Source organism: Pleurodeles waltl, chromosome 6, assembly GCF_031143425.1.
Source record: "Pleurodeles waltl isolate 20211129_DDA chromosome 6, aPleWal1.hap1.20221129, whole genome shotgun sequence".
NCBI classification, from domain to species: Eukaryota; Metazoa; Chordata; class Amphibia; order Caudata; family Salamandridae; genus Pleurodeles; species Pleurodeles waltl.
The window spans coordinates 848,757,022-848,774,913 of NC_090445.1; the positions used below are offsets into that span (position 1 = coordinate 848,757,022).

Below are 17,892 nucleotides of genomic sequence, written 5' to 3' on the forward strand. Positions count from 1 at the left end.
AAAAAATTGAAATTGAGGTGAAAAAAAACAGCCATTTTTCTCCACGTTTTACTCTAACTTTTTCCTGCGATGTCAGATTTTTGAAAGCAATACACCGTTACGTCAGCTGGACTCTTCTGGTTGCGGGGATTTATAGGGCTTGTAGGTTCATCAAGAAATAAATTTGCCCCCCCCTTCATGCTCATGCCAAAGGAAACATATTGTCTTCTGGCTCCAATCACTCAATAAACCTGTAACCACCTCAATCTTCATTACAAATGCCTGTGAGGTCATAACAAATATGCATGCTAGTTGTCCAAGAACATCTAAATATTGTGTCCTAGGATTGCATCAGGGATCCTTCTCGACCCTTTCTGGACTTCCTGCCCAATTTTAGGAGAAGATTAATCAACTCACGATCTAAATCAGGAGATGTGCACACCTTTTCTTTAATTCACAGCTTCAAATATTCAGCACTCATCAACCTAGAACATTCAAACCAAAACACTTTCAAGTCAATTCCTTTATGTATTCACCGATATGGTGAATCAACAAAGACTGAAGATCTCCTCACCCTACAGATCCTTTATCACCCTCTCTCTGCTCAGACATCACTGCTCCCTGAATTCAACTATCACTTTCATTTCTATTGAGATCTGAAATATACGCTGAACCATCACCTTTCAGTCTTCTTACAACAAGTCAAATTCATCATCATCCGTTTTTTTCATTTCGATCTGTGTCATAAAAGACAACTGTCCTTTGTATGTTACCACGTAAAACATTCTCCTCCTTTATGGTTAGACATATTTCTTCTAGATATTTTTTCTTTGAGGCACCTGCCTCCACTGCTGTGATTCCCTGTTTGTACTCCTCCCATAGGTGCCAAAATAATTCACTTGAATTTATTTAAGGCTTACTCTTTGTCAAATCTGCCTACACGGCCTCCCTCACAATTGTTTTCATTGCCACTGCATTGTTTTCCCAATCCCTTCTTCTTTATTCATGAGCTATAATTTTGAGACTGGTGTGCCGTTACGTCAAACAATTCTCAGCTGATCTTGACAGTCTTTACTTCATCATAATTGCCAAATATTCCCATTTCTACACCTTAATACTACCTAATACAAAATGACCAAGATTTCTAATTCTCATGCCACATGTGTGCCCTCTCAACTGTCAAACCACAATGACCGGACTTGGGCCGGCCTTGAAAATGACTCCTGCACAGCATTCACCTGTACAGTAAGTAAAATCACTGGCTACATGCTAAACATCTTTTAAAAGATAAAGCCAGAATAGCGGGTCTGACTTCCCAGCACCCACTTGCTGCATGCTCCTTTCTTCAGTGAACTCGTCAGGGCGTCCGGACGCCCAAGTGACCACAACAAAATGGAGAAACATAACAGCACTGCCTGTCAGGGACTGGTAGGGCCAGGAAGGACCTTGGGCTAGAACAACTGCGCCAGAGCAACTTACAAAGTAGTATAGTCATGTGTCTCACCCAACACCCCAAAATCACTCTCACAGCATCCTTACAATGCACAGACCCATCCTCATACACAGCTCACAAACCATTGTACAGTCTCACACTATCAAATACACATTCCAACTCATGATCATGAATGCCTTGGTCTGCAGTGCCTCATGCTCCAGACAGCAAAGATCTCAACACCTATCACAAGCTTGAGAAGCTCTTCATCACAAAAACACTGTTCACAACAGCATTTCAGAAGTCCTTGTTCCCACAGGCTACAGCGTTCATAGGGACCATATACATAAGAAGGGAGATTATCTTGCTGTTATTTTTAAGTTTCCCTTTTCTCCACTCTAGAAGGCAAAGTGGCACAACTCCATGAAAACTTCTCATGGCATATCGCATGCCACGTTCTGCAACTACACCTGCCAACTTACATTTAATCTACAAGCACCACATTTTCCACTTTGTCTTTCAAAGACATTAGCCATCCAATACAAACTACTCACAATCCTGAACCAGATCGATCACTTCGTAATGTCTAGTTTGTTGCTTTGAATCCAACCAACAATTCAAGGGCAACCCAGAGTACACCAAAACTTGAGATTCTTTAACAACCTCTCCATTGACCACATAAATCAAAAGATTTTGTTGATAACACATGCTCCAACTGTAAACAAGAAAGCAGAAGCCTGATTAACCCAGACTAAAGTCCCACCCTGCAACATGCAGACAACTCAAAACATCAGCCAAAGCTAAGTACTAAACCAAAACCTTTACTGAAGCTCCCAACAGAAGCACAACACTAGCGAAGACAATAAGCACTGCATCAACCATGCCCCAAGCCTCTTATTCCACACCCCATACCCCTTGTTCCACACCCCACCCCATATTCCACACCCCATACACAAGTGCATAGCCATCAGTCTTTCCTTAAGTGGAAAAAAAAAAAAATACTTAAGACCCGCCATCACAAGACATTTAGTCTTCATCGACCCATCAAGCTTCACACAATAGTCATCATTCAAGAGCCCAACCCCGCAGACCTCTCTCCTAGCCCCTTCAAAGTCAACTCCTATGAAGAATAGGTCTTATCATCCTTTAAAGTTCTTTAAGGTAGAAACTCTCTTACCACTACTCACTAATTTCAAATCCTCCCTCATTCAAGGCATCGCTGTAGTTCCCACAACAGGTCACAGCCTTCTACTCCCAAAGGAACCCATAGTAGACAGATGGCCACAATAACTACAGGCCCATCACTTATCTACCCTTCATCAGTAAGACAATTGAAAAAGCAGTTTAAGCTGAACTCCAAGAACACATCAATTCCAACTATCTCCTGCAAGACCATCAATGTGGCTTCAGATCACACTGCATCACGGAGATAGCTACTTTACACATTGCAGCAGACACTCTTCCGACCACAGATGAGCCTTGCCTCCTCATACCTCTTGACCCCTCAACTGCCTTTAACACTGCTGAAATTTTACATTTACCCTAACCTTGAAGTCTGGAATGGGATTCACTGACAACATTCTTCACTGTTTGTTTGTGCTATATTTCCAATGAACACCTCAATGTTCTAAAATAAGCTTATCTCCTCAAGAATCTCACAGGATTCCTTTCTGTGGCCAGTTATCTTCAACCTCTATGTGGAGAACATGGGGTTCTACTCACCAAATAGAAGTATCCTAACTTACAAATATGCAGACAATACACAGCTGAACTTTGAAGTCTCATTTGCTCCAGATATCCATAGCCTTGAACACTGCCTGCAACTCATCCATACCTTCTTGTCCAGCACCTACCTGAAACTCAACACTACCAAGGCAGAACTCCTGCTATATGACAAGAAAACCAAGTTTAAAAAAATATATATAAAAAAAAAATAACCCCAACCTATCTCAGTTATATGCACTTGACAACTTCTACCCCTAACTTTCATCCAATGAAAAGTTGCATGTATTCACCCTGGAACACAAAACAAAAAAATAAAAGTCTGGCACCAGTTCTCTCTGCTGAATAAAGTGAAATTGTTCCTCCTGAAAAGCAACACTGGAACAGATCTTACAAGTATTCAAACTCTTGCATTTGAAAGGTGGAATCGCCCTGCACCATTGCCTCCTTCCCCCTTAAGGGCACCCTACATGCCGTAGCACATCTCGTGCAAGGTCTGATGAAATATGATCACATCACTCATGTTCTGATGGGACTCAGCTGGCTCAACCTCTGGCCTGCGCTATCTTCAAAACTGGCTGCATCATTTACAAAACAATTACAAACAGCAACCGTGACAAACTGGCTCAAATGCTCACCATCTCTGGGAGCTCCTAGCACATCAGCAAACAAGGCAAAATTAGACTCCACACAATGAAGAATGAAAAAAAAAAAAAAAAAAAAAACAATGCAACATGCCTCTTTGGATTATGTACCAAGGATCTGGAACATCATCCCTGTATCCATCAAGACTGAATCCCCCATAAAACAATTTAAGAAAGAGTTAAAGATGCACCTCTTTAAATGGCACTATATCACAAGGCAATACTAGTACATTTCTGCTACTAGAAACCAAATACCTCTCAAATCACTTATTAACTATATGCTTGCATATGGCTACGTTTGAGCTACACAAACTTTGCATGCATACAAGACTGATGTCACTGAAAAATAATCTCTCAGATTATATACATTACATAATAATCTCTCATATTTCACTCTACACATGCCTCAGTCTTTATAACTCATCTAACACAAACGTAAACACAATCAAGAACAATGGTTCACATCAAAAACTACATAGTAAAATAAACACTCCTAAAAACTGGTAACAAATATGAAAACAATCCTTTAATTTAAGTCACCACTCATTAATCTTTCCTCAGATTCAATTATTAAATGGGATCACTCAGAGAACTGAAAGAACAGTTGTCTCGACTCAACTGTGCATCACGAACAATCAACAATATGTATTCCAGAACATTACTTTGCTTGCATGATGTCCGTGTTTTGATACCTATTATGCATCATTCACAGAACGGTCCTTCTAAATCATAATTGTTCCACACATGGATAAAACAGGTACTTACCGCACTGACAAGCAGCATAAAAACAAGAGAGAGAGAAATAATGTTTGGCATGCTGGTACTTTATGTCTTACTTAGAGACATTTTACTTCTAAGTTTTATTATTCATATAGAAATTCCCTGAAGTTGCTGTAGACGTGGCATTACAATAGTTGACGCATAATGTTAGCCTCGAGTCTTGCTATAAAATCCAACAAGCATTTGAAATGCGATGGGTCTTATGTTAGCTCAAGTTGGAGCTATTAGCGTTGTAAATTCCTAACTGGACTTTTCTTGCCACAGAAATTGAAAAGTAAAACAGTTGACATAAGCAAGCTGATTCAAAGCACCATAGCCGCCATGAACGCGAAGGAGAGACACAAAAGGAAAAGAAGTACGCTCGCAGTCAAACTAATCAGCAAACGTTCAATCATCCATGTGACAGGGTGGATGGTCAAGAAGGTAACAAAACTGCCCAAGGAGAGATAAGCATAAAGCATTTACCAATGATAACAAAGGATTTTTGAAGGCATGCCTACGAGCGAGTGATAGTGATGGGCATGCGGTGGGTGTGGTTAAAAGCCCACAGACAGATCACGACACATCAGAGCGCTTGCATGCTCGACCTAAAAAGTAATTATAAGATATGGTTCCCGGCCAATAGGAGAGTAGGTCATAAATCGAAGTAAAATAAGTAATTTAAGTAGTGACAGGGCAATGCAACCTGAATTTCCAAACCACTGCGCTGCCTGCAGAGTGTAATAATGTTGTGGCATTGAGACACCAGTGGTCAATGACCTAAATCCACAGAATAATATTCAGAACCCACTGACTGTCCCATTAACCAAAGAAAAGGCATCACGGATTACTTTGCGTTATTAAACACTGTAAGAAGCTGTAGTATCAGTAAATACACATTCTATAACATGGAAAGAAACTCAATCTTTTTTTAATGCATTTCCTTTTTCTCATTTTAAAAGTCTGTATTCTTGATGTTAATGGAGGTTTACAAACACTGAATAGAATACCTTATCCCCAGGCACAATTAGCTGTGAAATAATAGCAAGAAGGAAAAAAGGCGAACAGGAAAGAACACAAGTCAAAGATCAGCTTTGAAAATCCATAGAAATGATAAAAGAAGTCCGTAGGAGCAGTCTTATTTTGTGCATTATTCCCAAGGTTTTGCCAGAAAAGGGGTTGTGCCTTCTCATTGAGACCACAGACTTCCACAACGGCCTCTAGGGCTGTGAAAAATGATGCAAAGTAAATTTAGCTAAGAAGTATACTTCAAGGCCGGTTTCCTCCGGCACGTAATAATAATAAAGTATAACAAGGCAAAATATGGATTTATTTTTTTTATAAAACCACTTTCTCATTTTAGTGAGCCTTTACACTGTATTTACATACCACATGAAGGTCCAGCTTCCTACACAGGCTATCCTGTTGGGAGGGGTGTAGAAACACCTCTCCAAGAGCAGGCTTTTTGTGGGGGTCAATCTGTTGGTGGCAAACTGGCTAGAACTAGTCAGCGAGCACACCAGAGTCTGGTTAAGTTTTTAGGGAGGTGCCCTCTGGGTGAATGTAATGGTAAACACAACACTGGCATTAGTGTGGGTTCACCAATACAAGATGTTTGATACCAAAAATATCCCTATTTTCAGTGAAGCTATCATGTAGCTCGGGAACTCGTATTGACGAGTGTTCAGCACATGCATTTAAAATGGCTTCCTTGGATACTTACTATGTCTGAGAATTGACAAAGACATATCGGGGACATATTTTGCTTCTGCAGCTATGCCAGCACATGTAATATAATGTACCCTGACTTAGGGATGTAAGGGCTGCTGGTGGGTTGACTTACATACACTGCTGCAGGCTGTGTGCCATGTTGTGTTTTCACTTTTGTCTGCGCCAAGACACGCAACCTACAATGGCAGTCTGTCATGTGCTTGGTGAGGGGTCCCTTAGGGTGGCACTATTCGTGCTGCAGCCCTTAGGTACCCTCTTTGGCACCTCACACCCTAAGTATCAGGAGTAACATTTACTAATGACTCACAGATGGTGATAAAAGACTTGTCAATTGTACAGTTTAGGGGGAAAGAACACTGGCACTAGGGACCTGGTTGGCAGCAACCCAGTGCACTTCAGTCAAAGTTGCATGAAATACAAGACAAAAAGGTGGGAATTGGGGGTGGGGGGGGGTGTTGTTTCTTACAACCTCTAAATCTGCATTACAAGGCAGAAAGCTTCAAAGAAGCCCATCTCTTTTGGTATTCTAAACTGCCTTCCTTAGAGGAAGATGCCGCCCCCCGCCCCTGCACCAGGGCCCATGTGGCACTATGCAGAAGGCATGTTGCATTTCCAGGCTGGCCACACCCCTAGGGTGACCAGCCGTAAATGAACACAGCTTCAGGAATTCCGCCATCTTGTGTGTGGTTAAATTAGGAATTCTGGGACAGGCTGATGCCCACTCCCCAAAGGTGGTCATCTAGCGGGTTGTAGTGACCCAAAGGGTAAGTAGCCCATTGGGTACTACCCTTCACTCTGCTTAACACCCCCTAAATTGAGTATTTAGAGGACCCCATGATACTAGGACTTCAGATATTCGCTAGACGCAAAAGGAGTGGACAAAGAAGCCTTCTGAACAAAGAAAGGGGGCACAACTGATTTGGCACCATCGCTGCCAGTCTTCCTGCTGCATCCGACCCTTGAGGAGGAACGGACCTGTCCTGCTGCTGCAGTATCCAAGAAACCAGGAGAGCTGAAGGTTCTCTGGACATCACCACTGCACCCGAGCGCCTAGCCTGAGCTGAAGTGGGCCAGCAGTGTCAAAGTGGTTCCCAGGCCCTTCAAAGACAAAGCCCATTGTGGACTTCCCAACGTCAACTGCAGCCTCTTTCAGCGGGACCCCCTCCAACTGCAAGTATCACCTGTACCCGAACCAGACACCAAAAGACACCACTACACCCAAGCCCTACAGCCTGACAAGTGGGCAACAGTGTCCCTATGTGCCCGAGGATCTCAAGGGTCGGGCCCCCCTGTGGGTTTCCCCGGACTGGCAACCCAGTCGCTGCTTGCAGCCTCGTTCTGACCAGACCAATCTCCACTGAAGTAATATGACCCCGACGCCGTAATACATTTCTGCACCCGGACGCCCCAGAGGCCCTCACATGTGAACTGTTTGTGTGGCCTTGGACCTTACCGCATACTTATCCCAAGTCCAGAAGAACAGTCCTGTAAGTTATTGCTACGTACAAGTACGCCGTGTCTGTTCCTTTCTCTTAGGCTAACATTAGGGCACGCAAGGCTGAAAAGCACCTTTGCAATCGGATGCCCCCGTGCCTACCAAAGTGACCTGTTGGTGCTGCCTTTGACCTTGCCCCTTACTTACCTTAACTCCCAAAGATGGTTCCTGTAAGTTGCTGCTAAGTACCAGTATGCAGTACATGTTTTTCTTCCATAGGATAACTTTACCTGTCCAAAAATTGTAGTGTCAACTTTTGAAAACTGTAAAAATTCATAGCTCGAAAGTATTCATCCGATTCAGATGATGTTGGTATCAAAATTTATTTAAAAGTATCTGTTATTTTTATAAATTGGTGTTGGATTTCTTTATTCAGTGTTTTTCTCTCTTGCCGTCTTCGAGTGCACAATACATGCTTAGCAGTACCCTCTGATATGCCTAATCGCTTGCTGACACTAACATAAAAGATAGTATTTGGGGTGTCATTTGTGCACCTGTAATTCCTCTAGTGTTTGCTTGGAGTCTTAAGAGAGTGCGCCTCTTTTTGGTCCACTATATAACGAGACAGCTTCCTACAACCATCCATAAAGTTACAAGGGCCCCAGCTAAATTCTGCCGTAAAAAATTAGGGTATCAAAGAAAAGCCATGGTATCCAGTTAAAACAACTGCTGGTGCACCAATAGACAGTGTCGAGAGGCACACAATTAAAGGTCCAGTTGGTCTCACAATCTTTTAGGGCAAAAGCTGGAGAAAGTTGGTGCTCAAGAAGTCATTCCAAAACTTCAACATTTTAGGAGCCTGTTTCTCGAAATAAGTTAGTCACAGTTTATAAGGTTGGGTGGAAGGGCAGGATAAGAGTCACCTTCAGAATCCAGAGGCCTGAACAGTACCCTCGGGAGTTTATGAGTAGAGTTCAACCACTGCTTCGAAAGCAAAGATGCTTCTGGAACCAAACAGAGTAAAAATTAGAAACTGTTCTAGTTTCAGTGATCAGCTTTATCCAACACAAGGCATGCCACAAAGAAAGAAAAACATTATTGTCGCAGGGCTGGATGGGCAAATAAGGGTACAATGGAGGCCCAGGATGATGCAAGGTCAAAACTGATGTGCATCTGGAAAAACATCCGATACTGCTTAACTTTTAGTGATACCTGGTCGCTCTCTAATTGTTTTGTACTGACTCAACGCTTCAAGGCAAGCTCTTATATCTACTGAAATAGACTTGTACATGTCTTTTCTCCAGTCTGAGGCCTGCTCTTCTCCAAGATGAACAATTCACCTTCCTCTTCACAGCAACATGATTTCTGCTTTGGGCTTTTTCCTATCTCTCAACATAAAGTAAACGTAAGCACCACAGTTATGAGAAACTGGCTGGCCCAGGAAGGCAGTCTCCATACAAAGGGTGCAGATAAAAAGACATGTAACCCTGAACTATAGTCTAGTACCTCCAGCCGCCTCAGTGATGGTAGAAGGGGATAATAATCACCCTCACTTATTATTAGAACTTTCACTCCTTTAAAGAGGGTTAGGCTCAGTTGGTAACTGTCAGCACCAATAGCTTGAAGACTGCAGTGCCCACAGAGGAAAACAAGCAGGTCAAAGATTAAATCACATGCACTGCAATCTTTTTTCAAACCATGCTGAGGACTACGGTTCAAGTATTGTCAGAAGGAGAAGCTTTTACTCTGGAGTCAAATTTCAGGTTCCTTAATGGTAGGTGTTCCTGATTTCCTGGGACAGTCCCAGTTTTTGAGCAGCTGTACCAGCAGATTTCGTGAAGTTTAGCTCATGACTAGGTTTTTAGAGAGGGTCACCTGAAAATGGTGGGAGGTGATTTTTGTTTTCCAAAGCACAGATTGTTAGCAGGTATTATCAGAAAGAAAATCATTTATAAGTATTACTCTGGCTTTAAAAATTGCATTTTATTTATGTTCTTAGCGCGTCTTCTGTAATTCTATGCTGATGAGTGCTGTTATTCTGGGCGCTAGTTTGAAGTAAAATTGTAGATCTTCTATATTTATGAAATGTCATGGTTTTTGGCTTTAAAATTCTAGTCACACTACCTGATGCACTACCTGATGACTTTTTAACATCTTGTAGGAATGCATTAGAACTACCACATATGGTATAATTGCTTGATCATTAAGTGCAGTAGATGTGTAGAACCTTAGTGCCCTCAAAGTAAGCGACACTGGATCCAAAAGGGTCTCTGCAGAATTACTTTGAGAAAGATCTACTGTGATAAGTGATATGCACCCTCGGACATTAATAGATAGAGCCCACAGAAACTTATTATTCAGTGTGGGAAAATAATTGTACAAGGTTTTCTCACTATGCCTCGGGAGAGAGTCCTTTCACACAGTATGACTGGCTTTGGCACCCTTAGGCCTGTCCTGGACTCTTCTTAATATAAAATGACCAGTCTCTTGCAGAACAGAGAAACTAGACAATTTCAGAGGGTGTTCTGCTGATGGTGGCAGAGAACACATATAAGCATTAGAGGACTGCCCATCAAACAAAAAACCTAGATGGTATGCTGGTCAGTTGCTCAACTGAGTCTGTTGCACAAAGCACACGGCTTAAAAGTGGTGGCATGTGATTGCTGAACCAACAAAGAGGTGGCCAAGTGACAAAATACCAAACATTTTGGAGAAAAAGAAAAAAGTGGGAATCTTAAATCACGAGATAAGGCAATTCTGCTCCACAGACATGGGTAGGAAAAACACATTAACTATGAAAAGGTGCACAGCCATAAAAGGGAAAAGACTGGGTATTCCCTTGTACAGAGGCCCAAAATGAAAAGTGATATAATTCAAACAGTTTCTGGCCCAGTCATTAGAAGGTAAAATACTCACACATTAGGAAAGGGAGGAAGGCCAGGAAAATTATAGTGCAATAGAACCAGAGAATAAACATTTTCAAACACAGAAAATTAAAGGCACAATTAAGTTACAGAAAAAACAATGCTCATTTGTAAGCAAACCCAAACACTTATTTTACTAACAGCTTGAAATGAATAATGCACCTTTACCTGTTGGACAAAACAAAAAGGTTTCTGGTTCTCCCAAGTACTGAAAGATTTCATTTGTGATTGAAAGCTGGGCATGGGCAAAAGAGCTGAACACCTCTTTGTCAGCTGGACACATGTTGTGATCAATATCGTCGAACAGCAATGCAAAAGACCGACAACCAAACTGGGTAACCTAACATGGTGAGAAATACACGAAAAAAAAAGTTACTTAATAAATTACCTAACAACTTAATTTAACATAAACCTGTGCATTGCAAAAAAAAAAAAAATGTTAGAACAGGATAATATCCTCAACAGGCTTAAAACCTTAACCTTAAAAAAAAAAACAAAAAAAAAAAAGAAAGAAAGAAAGAAAGAAAAAAAAAAAACACACCTGAATAGCTCAGCAAATCTACCACATTACCAGAAAACGATTTACAGAGGGCCATCAACACAAGAAAATATCAATATTGAGATGCAGATCAAAGAAAATAACTAAGTTTAGTTACTTTAATCAATCAAATCAAGCTTAATTCTGTTTCATTAAAAACCATAAAAGCACCACAATAAATAGAACAATCCAATATTACACTTTCAAAACATTTTTTAGAATAAAAATACACACTTAAAATGCAGTTGTAAATACCTATCTACAGTCTATCTACACAAACACACCTCAATCTCATAGCAGTTTTTAAAAAATGATATTAAAAGTGACCAATTCAACGGACTGGGGAGTTCTTTAGTTCCTCCTGTTCCTGATTAGCCTTCGCCAAGAAACTGTTCTTTTGGCCATTTACGATCTGCCATCACCATATCCACAGGACTACCGATGCTCTGAAACAACTTCTTGATGTATTTAAGTCACGCAATACGAAGGACACGGTTCAGGGGGAAGGGGGCATACAGTCCTGCAAAATGTTCTTGCTCAGTTTTGTTTTGGCTCTTGTACATATGTTAACATATGTTAACCCTACAAAGAAGGGGGACAAAGGGCCAACATACCAGTGTGATAACTAACACCCACTTCCTCACAAACAACAAATGAGGAGGCACTTATAGGAGCATATAAAAGGTGTCTAAAGAATGCATTTTAAATGACCTGTAGCTCTTTGAGTTCGACATATCCCCAGGAGATTCTAGAGACATACCTGGCCTGATATACCTGCACTAGTCTAGGTCTTCTACCTAATCTAGAATCTAAACTAAACACAGCCTTGTGAAGTCATCTTTTTCCCATTGCAGCATTGGTTTCCCACACAAATCAGTCAAACAGAATTTCCAAGTATGGAACACCGTCACCTTCAATAAGGTATGGGCCCCCACTTAAAAAAGATTTTGGGCTTAGTTGAGTGGGTTCCTGCCACAATTACAAATGGGTAGTTAAAATTAACTGCTACATCTAGCTCGTCCATGAATGCCACAAAAGTATCCAAAAGGGTTTGCAAACCCCTTGCAGTCCTAGACATTACCACAAAATCATCCGTATAGAGCAATACTGGCAGAGAACACATACCTATCGGGGCAGTCTGCTCGAGTTGCCACTAGCACCTGTTTCAGCCTATTTATATATGATTTAAATACAAAAGGTATTAGGGTCTACCCATGTCGGACCGCCCCCACCAGTTTTAAACCAGCGGGTGTAAAAGGAATCATCTGGATATCGGACTGTCGATACATTATTAGCGTGGAGGTCCCCCAAAAAGTGAACAATAACTGGATCCACCTCAGTAGTCAAAAGGATTATCCATTGTTTATCTTGTCTCACTTGAAAAAAGGCTGATCTAATGTCCAAATGGCCAGGTGAATAGAGCCAGAGCTGCCACTGTATCTTTGTTAATAACCATATTTGATTCAGGCACTGGTCAATGGTAGATGTACCAGGCTTGAAGCCATAGTGTGAATCAGACAGCATATTTTCATCTGCACAGGTGGTTACATTGCCTAAAAAGGACCCGTCCCAGGACCTTTACGTCCAAGTGGATCAAAGATATTGGCCTATAACATTGGGGGTTGTCCTTATCTCCCTTTTTAAAGACAGGGACCATAACAGAAGCAGCATAGGAAAGATGAGATCCTGCAGCATTTAGTGTTTGGGTTAGTACTGGCGACCTAATCTCAGTATCACTTATATACAGTTGAGGAGGGATCCATTCAGGTCCAGGAGACTTATTCATAGATTAAGCTTAGAATGACCTTTCACAAATCAACCAGTGTAAATAAGAAGTGTGATATCCAAGCAAGCAGAGAACTTGTTTGCACTGCTAGAAAATAAGGTCCGCTTAAAACGGTCAGGAGCAACCTGTACCCACCCAAATCTTCTACCCTGGTTGGTCACTGCCCATTCATTGGCTCCTTGAGTTGCCACGATCAATGACTGCACCCAACTTTGTAAAGTACAAACTAGGTTATGGTCATTCCATGGGCTCTGCAGAATTTTTAAACCAATAGAGGCGCAGCCAGTGCCAGTGAAGGTTGGAGAAACACAAGTTTCAGAAAAAAAACATTTTGTCAAGGGGAAAAATAATAGATTGGTAAATGCTGTTATAAAGAAGTTTAAATTCCTTTCACTGGTGTATTCTAATTGTAGACCGTCCAAAAGAATACATCTTGGGTGACTTTGCTACAACCTGGGGAACTCCCACACAGAAGAATGTTGAAGTACCCTGCCAAGATTATGTTAGCAACAGAATTCTTCATCCCTTCCCACTTGCTAATGAAGGAGTCGAGGGTGTGAAGATTAACCAGAGTATGCTGGAGAGTTTTGGCATTCCAGAGATTCAACTATGTTAGTTTTGGGGCACCACTTAGAGAAATGCTTAATGTGTAATCTGGGGACACCTGTAGGAAGCTCCTCAATCTTGCCTTGAACGGCTAGAGACAAATTGTCAGGCCAACGTTCGCCCTGCCCAAACAGGATTCAATTGTGGAAACAGAAGGATTTATACCCTTCCAAAAAATTTGATTTAGGCCATGCCTATTGTAAATAAATAACTTTAAGTCATGATAAAATGGAGCCAGTTCGTGTCCTTTTTCTAAGAAGCAAGACCTGCAGTGTTCCAACTTATAAGTTTGGCTTCACAGAATGATTCTTAAGGTTTGAGTCTCTCACAAAGATCCAGGGAGCACAGAGGTGCATATATGTTAGATGTCATCAATAGAAAAGGCTCAGGAGCACCTTTCCTAGAAGCATTACCCTGGTGATTTGTTGATGCCAGACACACCAACTCAGGCCTGTAAAAATAACCCAACGGAAGGACCAATACTGATAAGTTTATTGGCCTTAGACTGGCCAATAGGAGTCAGAACCCAGGCTGAGGCCATGTTGTAAATTATCACCACATAATAGCCAGCAAAATTGTTGGTGTCTTTCCCATGCCAGCTGAACCTTCTTACCATGCTTATCCATTGGTGGACCCCAGAGTGGAATGTGACAATATCCAGTGAATAACCTTATTTTTAAGTTGCCTGAAGGTTTCTGGGACGTTGGCCTCCAGCGGGGACATATTTCCTAAAACAACCACATAGGTAGTAGCATCAGGAGGATCAGATCAATGATGAATCCTGACATTGAGATGGTGAATAATTTGGGCCAGAAATAACAGTCACATACAAGCATCTTCTGACACATCCAAAAGGAAAGACTAAGGTTTGATTACATTCTCTCAAACAAGCTGAATCTATGCATGTGCTTTAGCCTCCGTCCTAATGGACTAGACTGGCTGGTCAATGATAACAAGATGATTGCCCTAAGACTCAAACAGACTCTTGATAAGTGACTCAAGCTTAGGATAGTTTGCCCAGTAAGGCGTGAACCTTGTTATTAGTCACAATCACCAGTGGGTCATCCAAACACTTCACACTTCTTGCATAATTGCTTTTAAGCGGATTAGCTTTAAGAGTAGACAATTCTCTCTTTACCCCTTCTTCTAGGAAAGTGGTAGGGGTCTGATACAGTCTCCTCAGGGAAAGCCAGGTGGACTGCCACCCGACCTGCACAGTATTGGCACTTCCTCAAGAAGTCTCTTCTCTAGGGTTCGCTGAGACAGCAGGTGGAGCAGAGGCATTCTCAGGAGATGGCCTGAGAATGTGAGAACTGTGCCCCACAGAGGGAACTAGGCCACAGTTAAAGAGTCCTAACCACTGATGAGTGAAAGAATAAAATCCTGGACTTAGACCAAGTGGGTTTGGCTATACCGTCATCTTTCAACAATGATGGTCCAGTAGGGGCAACCATCTCCTGTTTCCCCATCAGATCAAAGTAAATCTTGAATAGTAGATGTTGTAAGGGGTGTGGTGGGAGGGCGTCCTCAGATAGACCTACTCTTTACTCTTGCATGCCCCACACAGCGTAAGTGGTGCCCTTTATGCACCCTCCTGGTGAAGGACACCTGAGCCACAGTTAGTTCTGGGGATTGTAGTCCTGGACCCCAATCACACCACCAGCAAAAATATCCAGCCTCCTGTTTAGTTGCTTAACTTCTAAACAAAGGCAATCCCACATGAGTAAACACTAAAAAGCTCATAAGGAACACAAAGAAAAAACGTGTTTTTTTTTTTTTAATTACCTGGTCTAGTTTGCGCTTTAATGTGGACACTTCTTTTGGATTTGAGAAAGTGATGTCAAGTCCAGGTGAAATAGCATATATAAACTCAATGCCAAATTCATGAGCGGCTGCGATTAACGTTATAAGTTGCTCTGAAAAAAAACACAGCAGAAACTTGTTAGATACGTGCATTGAAGGGGTTGTTAAACAGTTTATTTTTTTATTTTTAACAATGTAATATACTTAAAACAAATGCTGGCCATAACTTGGACGTATAGTAGAAGGGCATTTGCTCAGGGAAACGTTCTAAACTGCCAGTCTTTATCTGAAGACAGCACTGCTAAAATACCACAGAAATTAACTAGAACTCTCAGTCCACCAAACAAAAAAAAGTTGCTTAACGGTTGTAGGAAGTTCGCTCTGTATGCACTATTTCAAAGTAAGGAATAGTATGCACAGAGTCCAAGGGTTCCCCTTAGAGGTAAGATAGTGGCAAAAAGAGATAATACTAATGCTCTATTTTGTGGTAGTGTGGTCGAGCAGTAGGCTTATCAAAGGAGTAGTGTTAAGCATTTGTTGTACATACACACAGGCAATAAATGAGGAACACACACACTCAGACAATTCCAGGCCAATAGGTTTTGTTATAGAAAAATATATTTTCTTAGTTTATTTTAAGAACCACAGGTTCAAATTCTACATGTAATATCTCATTTGAAAGGTATTGCAGGTAAGTACTTTAGGAACTTTGAATAATTACAGTAGCATATATACTTTTTACATAAAACACATTTAGCGGTTTTAAAACTGGACACAGTGCAATTTTCACAGTTCCTGGGGGAGGTAAAGTATTGTTAGGTTTTGCAGGTAAGTAAACCACCTACGGGGTTAAGATTGGGGTCCAAGGTAGCCCACCGTTGGGGGTTCAGAGCAACCCCAAAGTCACCACACCAGCAGCTCAGGGCCGGTCAGGTGCAGAGTTCAAAGTGGTGCCCAAAACGCATAGGCTTCAAAGAAGAGAAGGGGGTGACCCGGTTCCAGTCTGCCAGCAGGTAAGTACCCGCGTCTTCAGAGGGCAGACCAGGGGGGTTTTGTAGGGCACCGGGGGGGGACACAAGCTCACACAAAAAGTACACCCTCAGCGGCACTGGGGCGGCCGGGTGCAGTGTGCAAACACGCGTCGGGTTTCCAATGTAAATCAGTCGGAGACCAAGGGGTCTCTTCAGCGATGCAGGCAGGCAAGGGGGGGGGCTCCTCGGGGTAGCCACCACCTGGGCAAGGGAGATGGCCTCCTGGGGGTCACTCCTGCACTGAAGTTCCGATCGTTCAGGTGCTGGGGGCTGCGGGTGCAGGGTCTTTTCCAGCCGTCGGGATTTTAGAGTCAGACAGTCGCGGTCAGGGGGAGCCTGGGGATTCCCTCTGCAGGCGTTGCCGTGGCGGCTCAGGGGGGACAACTTTGGTTACTCACAGTCTCGGAGTCGCCGGAGGGTCCTCCCTGAGGTGTTAGTTCTCCACCAGTCGAGTCGGGGTCGCCGGGTGCAGTGTTGCAAGTCTCACGCTTCTTGCGGGGATTGCAGGGGTCTTTAAATCTGCTCCTCTGAAACAAAGTTGCAGTCTTTTTGGAACAGGGCCGCTGTCCTCAGGAGTATGTTTCTCTTGAAGCAGGGCAGTCCTCTGAGGATTCAGAGGTCGCTGGTCCTGGGGAAAGCGTCGCTGGAGCAGGGTTCTTTAGAAGGCAGGAGACAGGCCGGTAGGACTGGGGCCAAAGCAGTTGGTGTCTTCTTTTCTTCTTCTGCAGGGGTCTTTCAGCTCAGCAGTCCTCTTCTTCTTGTAGTTGCAGGAATCTAAATTCTTATGTTCAGGGGAGCCCTTAAATACTAAATTTAAGGGCGTGTTTAGGTCTGGGGGCCAATGGCTACTAGCCCTGAGGGTGGGTACACCCTCTTTGTGCCTCCTCCCAAGGGGAGGGGGGCACATTCCTATCCCTATTGGTGGAATCCTCCATCTGCAAGATGGAGGATTTCTAAAGGTTAGAGTCACCTCAGCTCAGGACACCTTAGGGGCTGTCCTGACTGGCCAGTGACTCCTCCTTGTTATTCTCATTATTTCCTCCGGCCTTGCCGCCAAAAGTGGGGCCGTGGCCGGAGGGGGCGGGCAACTCCACTAGCTGGAGTGCCCTGCGGTGCTGGAACAAAGGGGGTAAGCCTTTGAGGCTCACCGCCAGGTGTTACAGCTCCTGCCTGGGGGAGGTGATAGCATCTCCACCCAGTGCAGGCTTTGTTACAGGCCACAGAGTGACAAAGGCACTCTCCCCATGTGGCCAGCAACATGTCTCGAGTGTGGCAGGCTGCTATAACCAGTCAGCCTACACGGGTAGTTGGTTTAAGTTTCAGGGGGCACCTCTAAGGTGCCCTCTGGGGTGTATTTTACAATAAAATGTACACTGGCATCAGTGTGCATTTATTGTGCTGAGAAGTTTGATACCAAACTTCCCAGTTTTCAGTGTAGCCATTATGGTGCTGTGGAGTTCGTGTTTGACAGACTCCCAGACCATATACTCTTATGGCTACCC

At 42.8% G+C, this 17,892-nt stretch overlaps 1 protein-coding gene across 2 annotated transcripts in view; it reads right to left on the minus strand.

Annotated features, from left to right (window-relative positions):
* OGA (O-GlcNAcase) overlaps positions 1–17,892 on the minus strand; it is a 475,247-nt gene that overhangs the window by 362,742 nt on the left and 94,613 nt on the right. For both annotated transcript variants that reach the window (XM_069239571.1, XM_069239570.1), the window contains exons 4-5: positions 15,342–15,472; positions 10,795–10,966 (exon numbers count right to left, since the gene is read on the minus strand). In XM_069239571.1, coding sequence (XP_069095672.1) covers positions 10,795–10,966; positions 15,342–15,472 — 303 coding nt within the window. The remainder of the gene's footprint in view (positions 1–10,794; positions 10,967–15,341; positions 15,473–17,892) is intronic.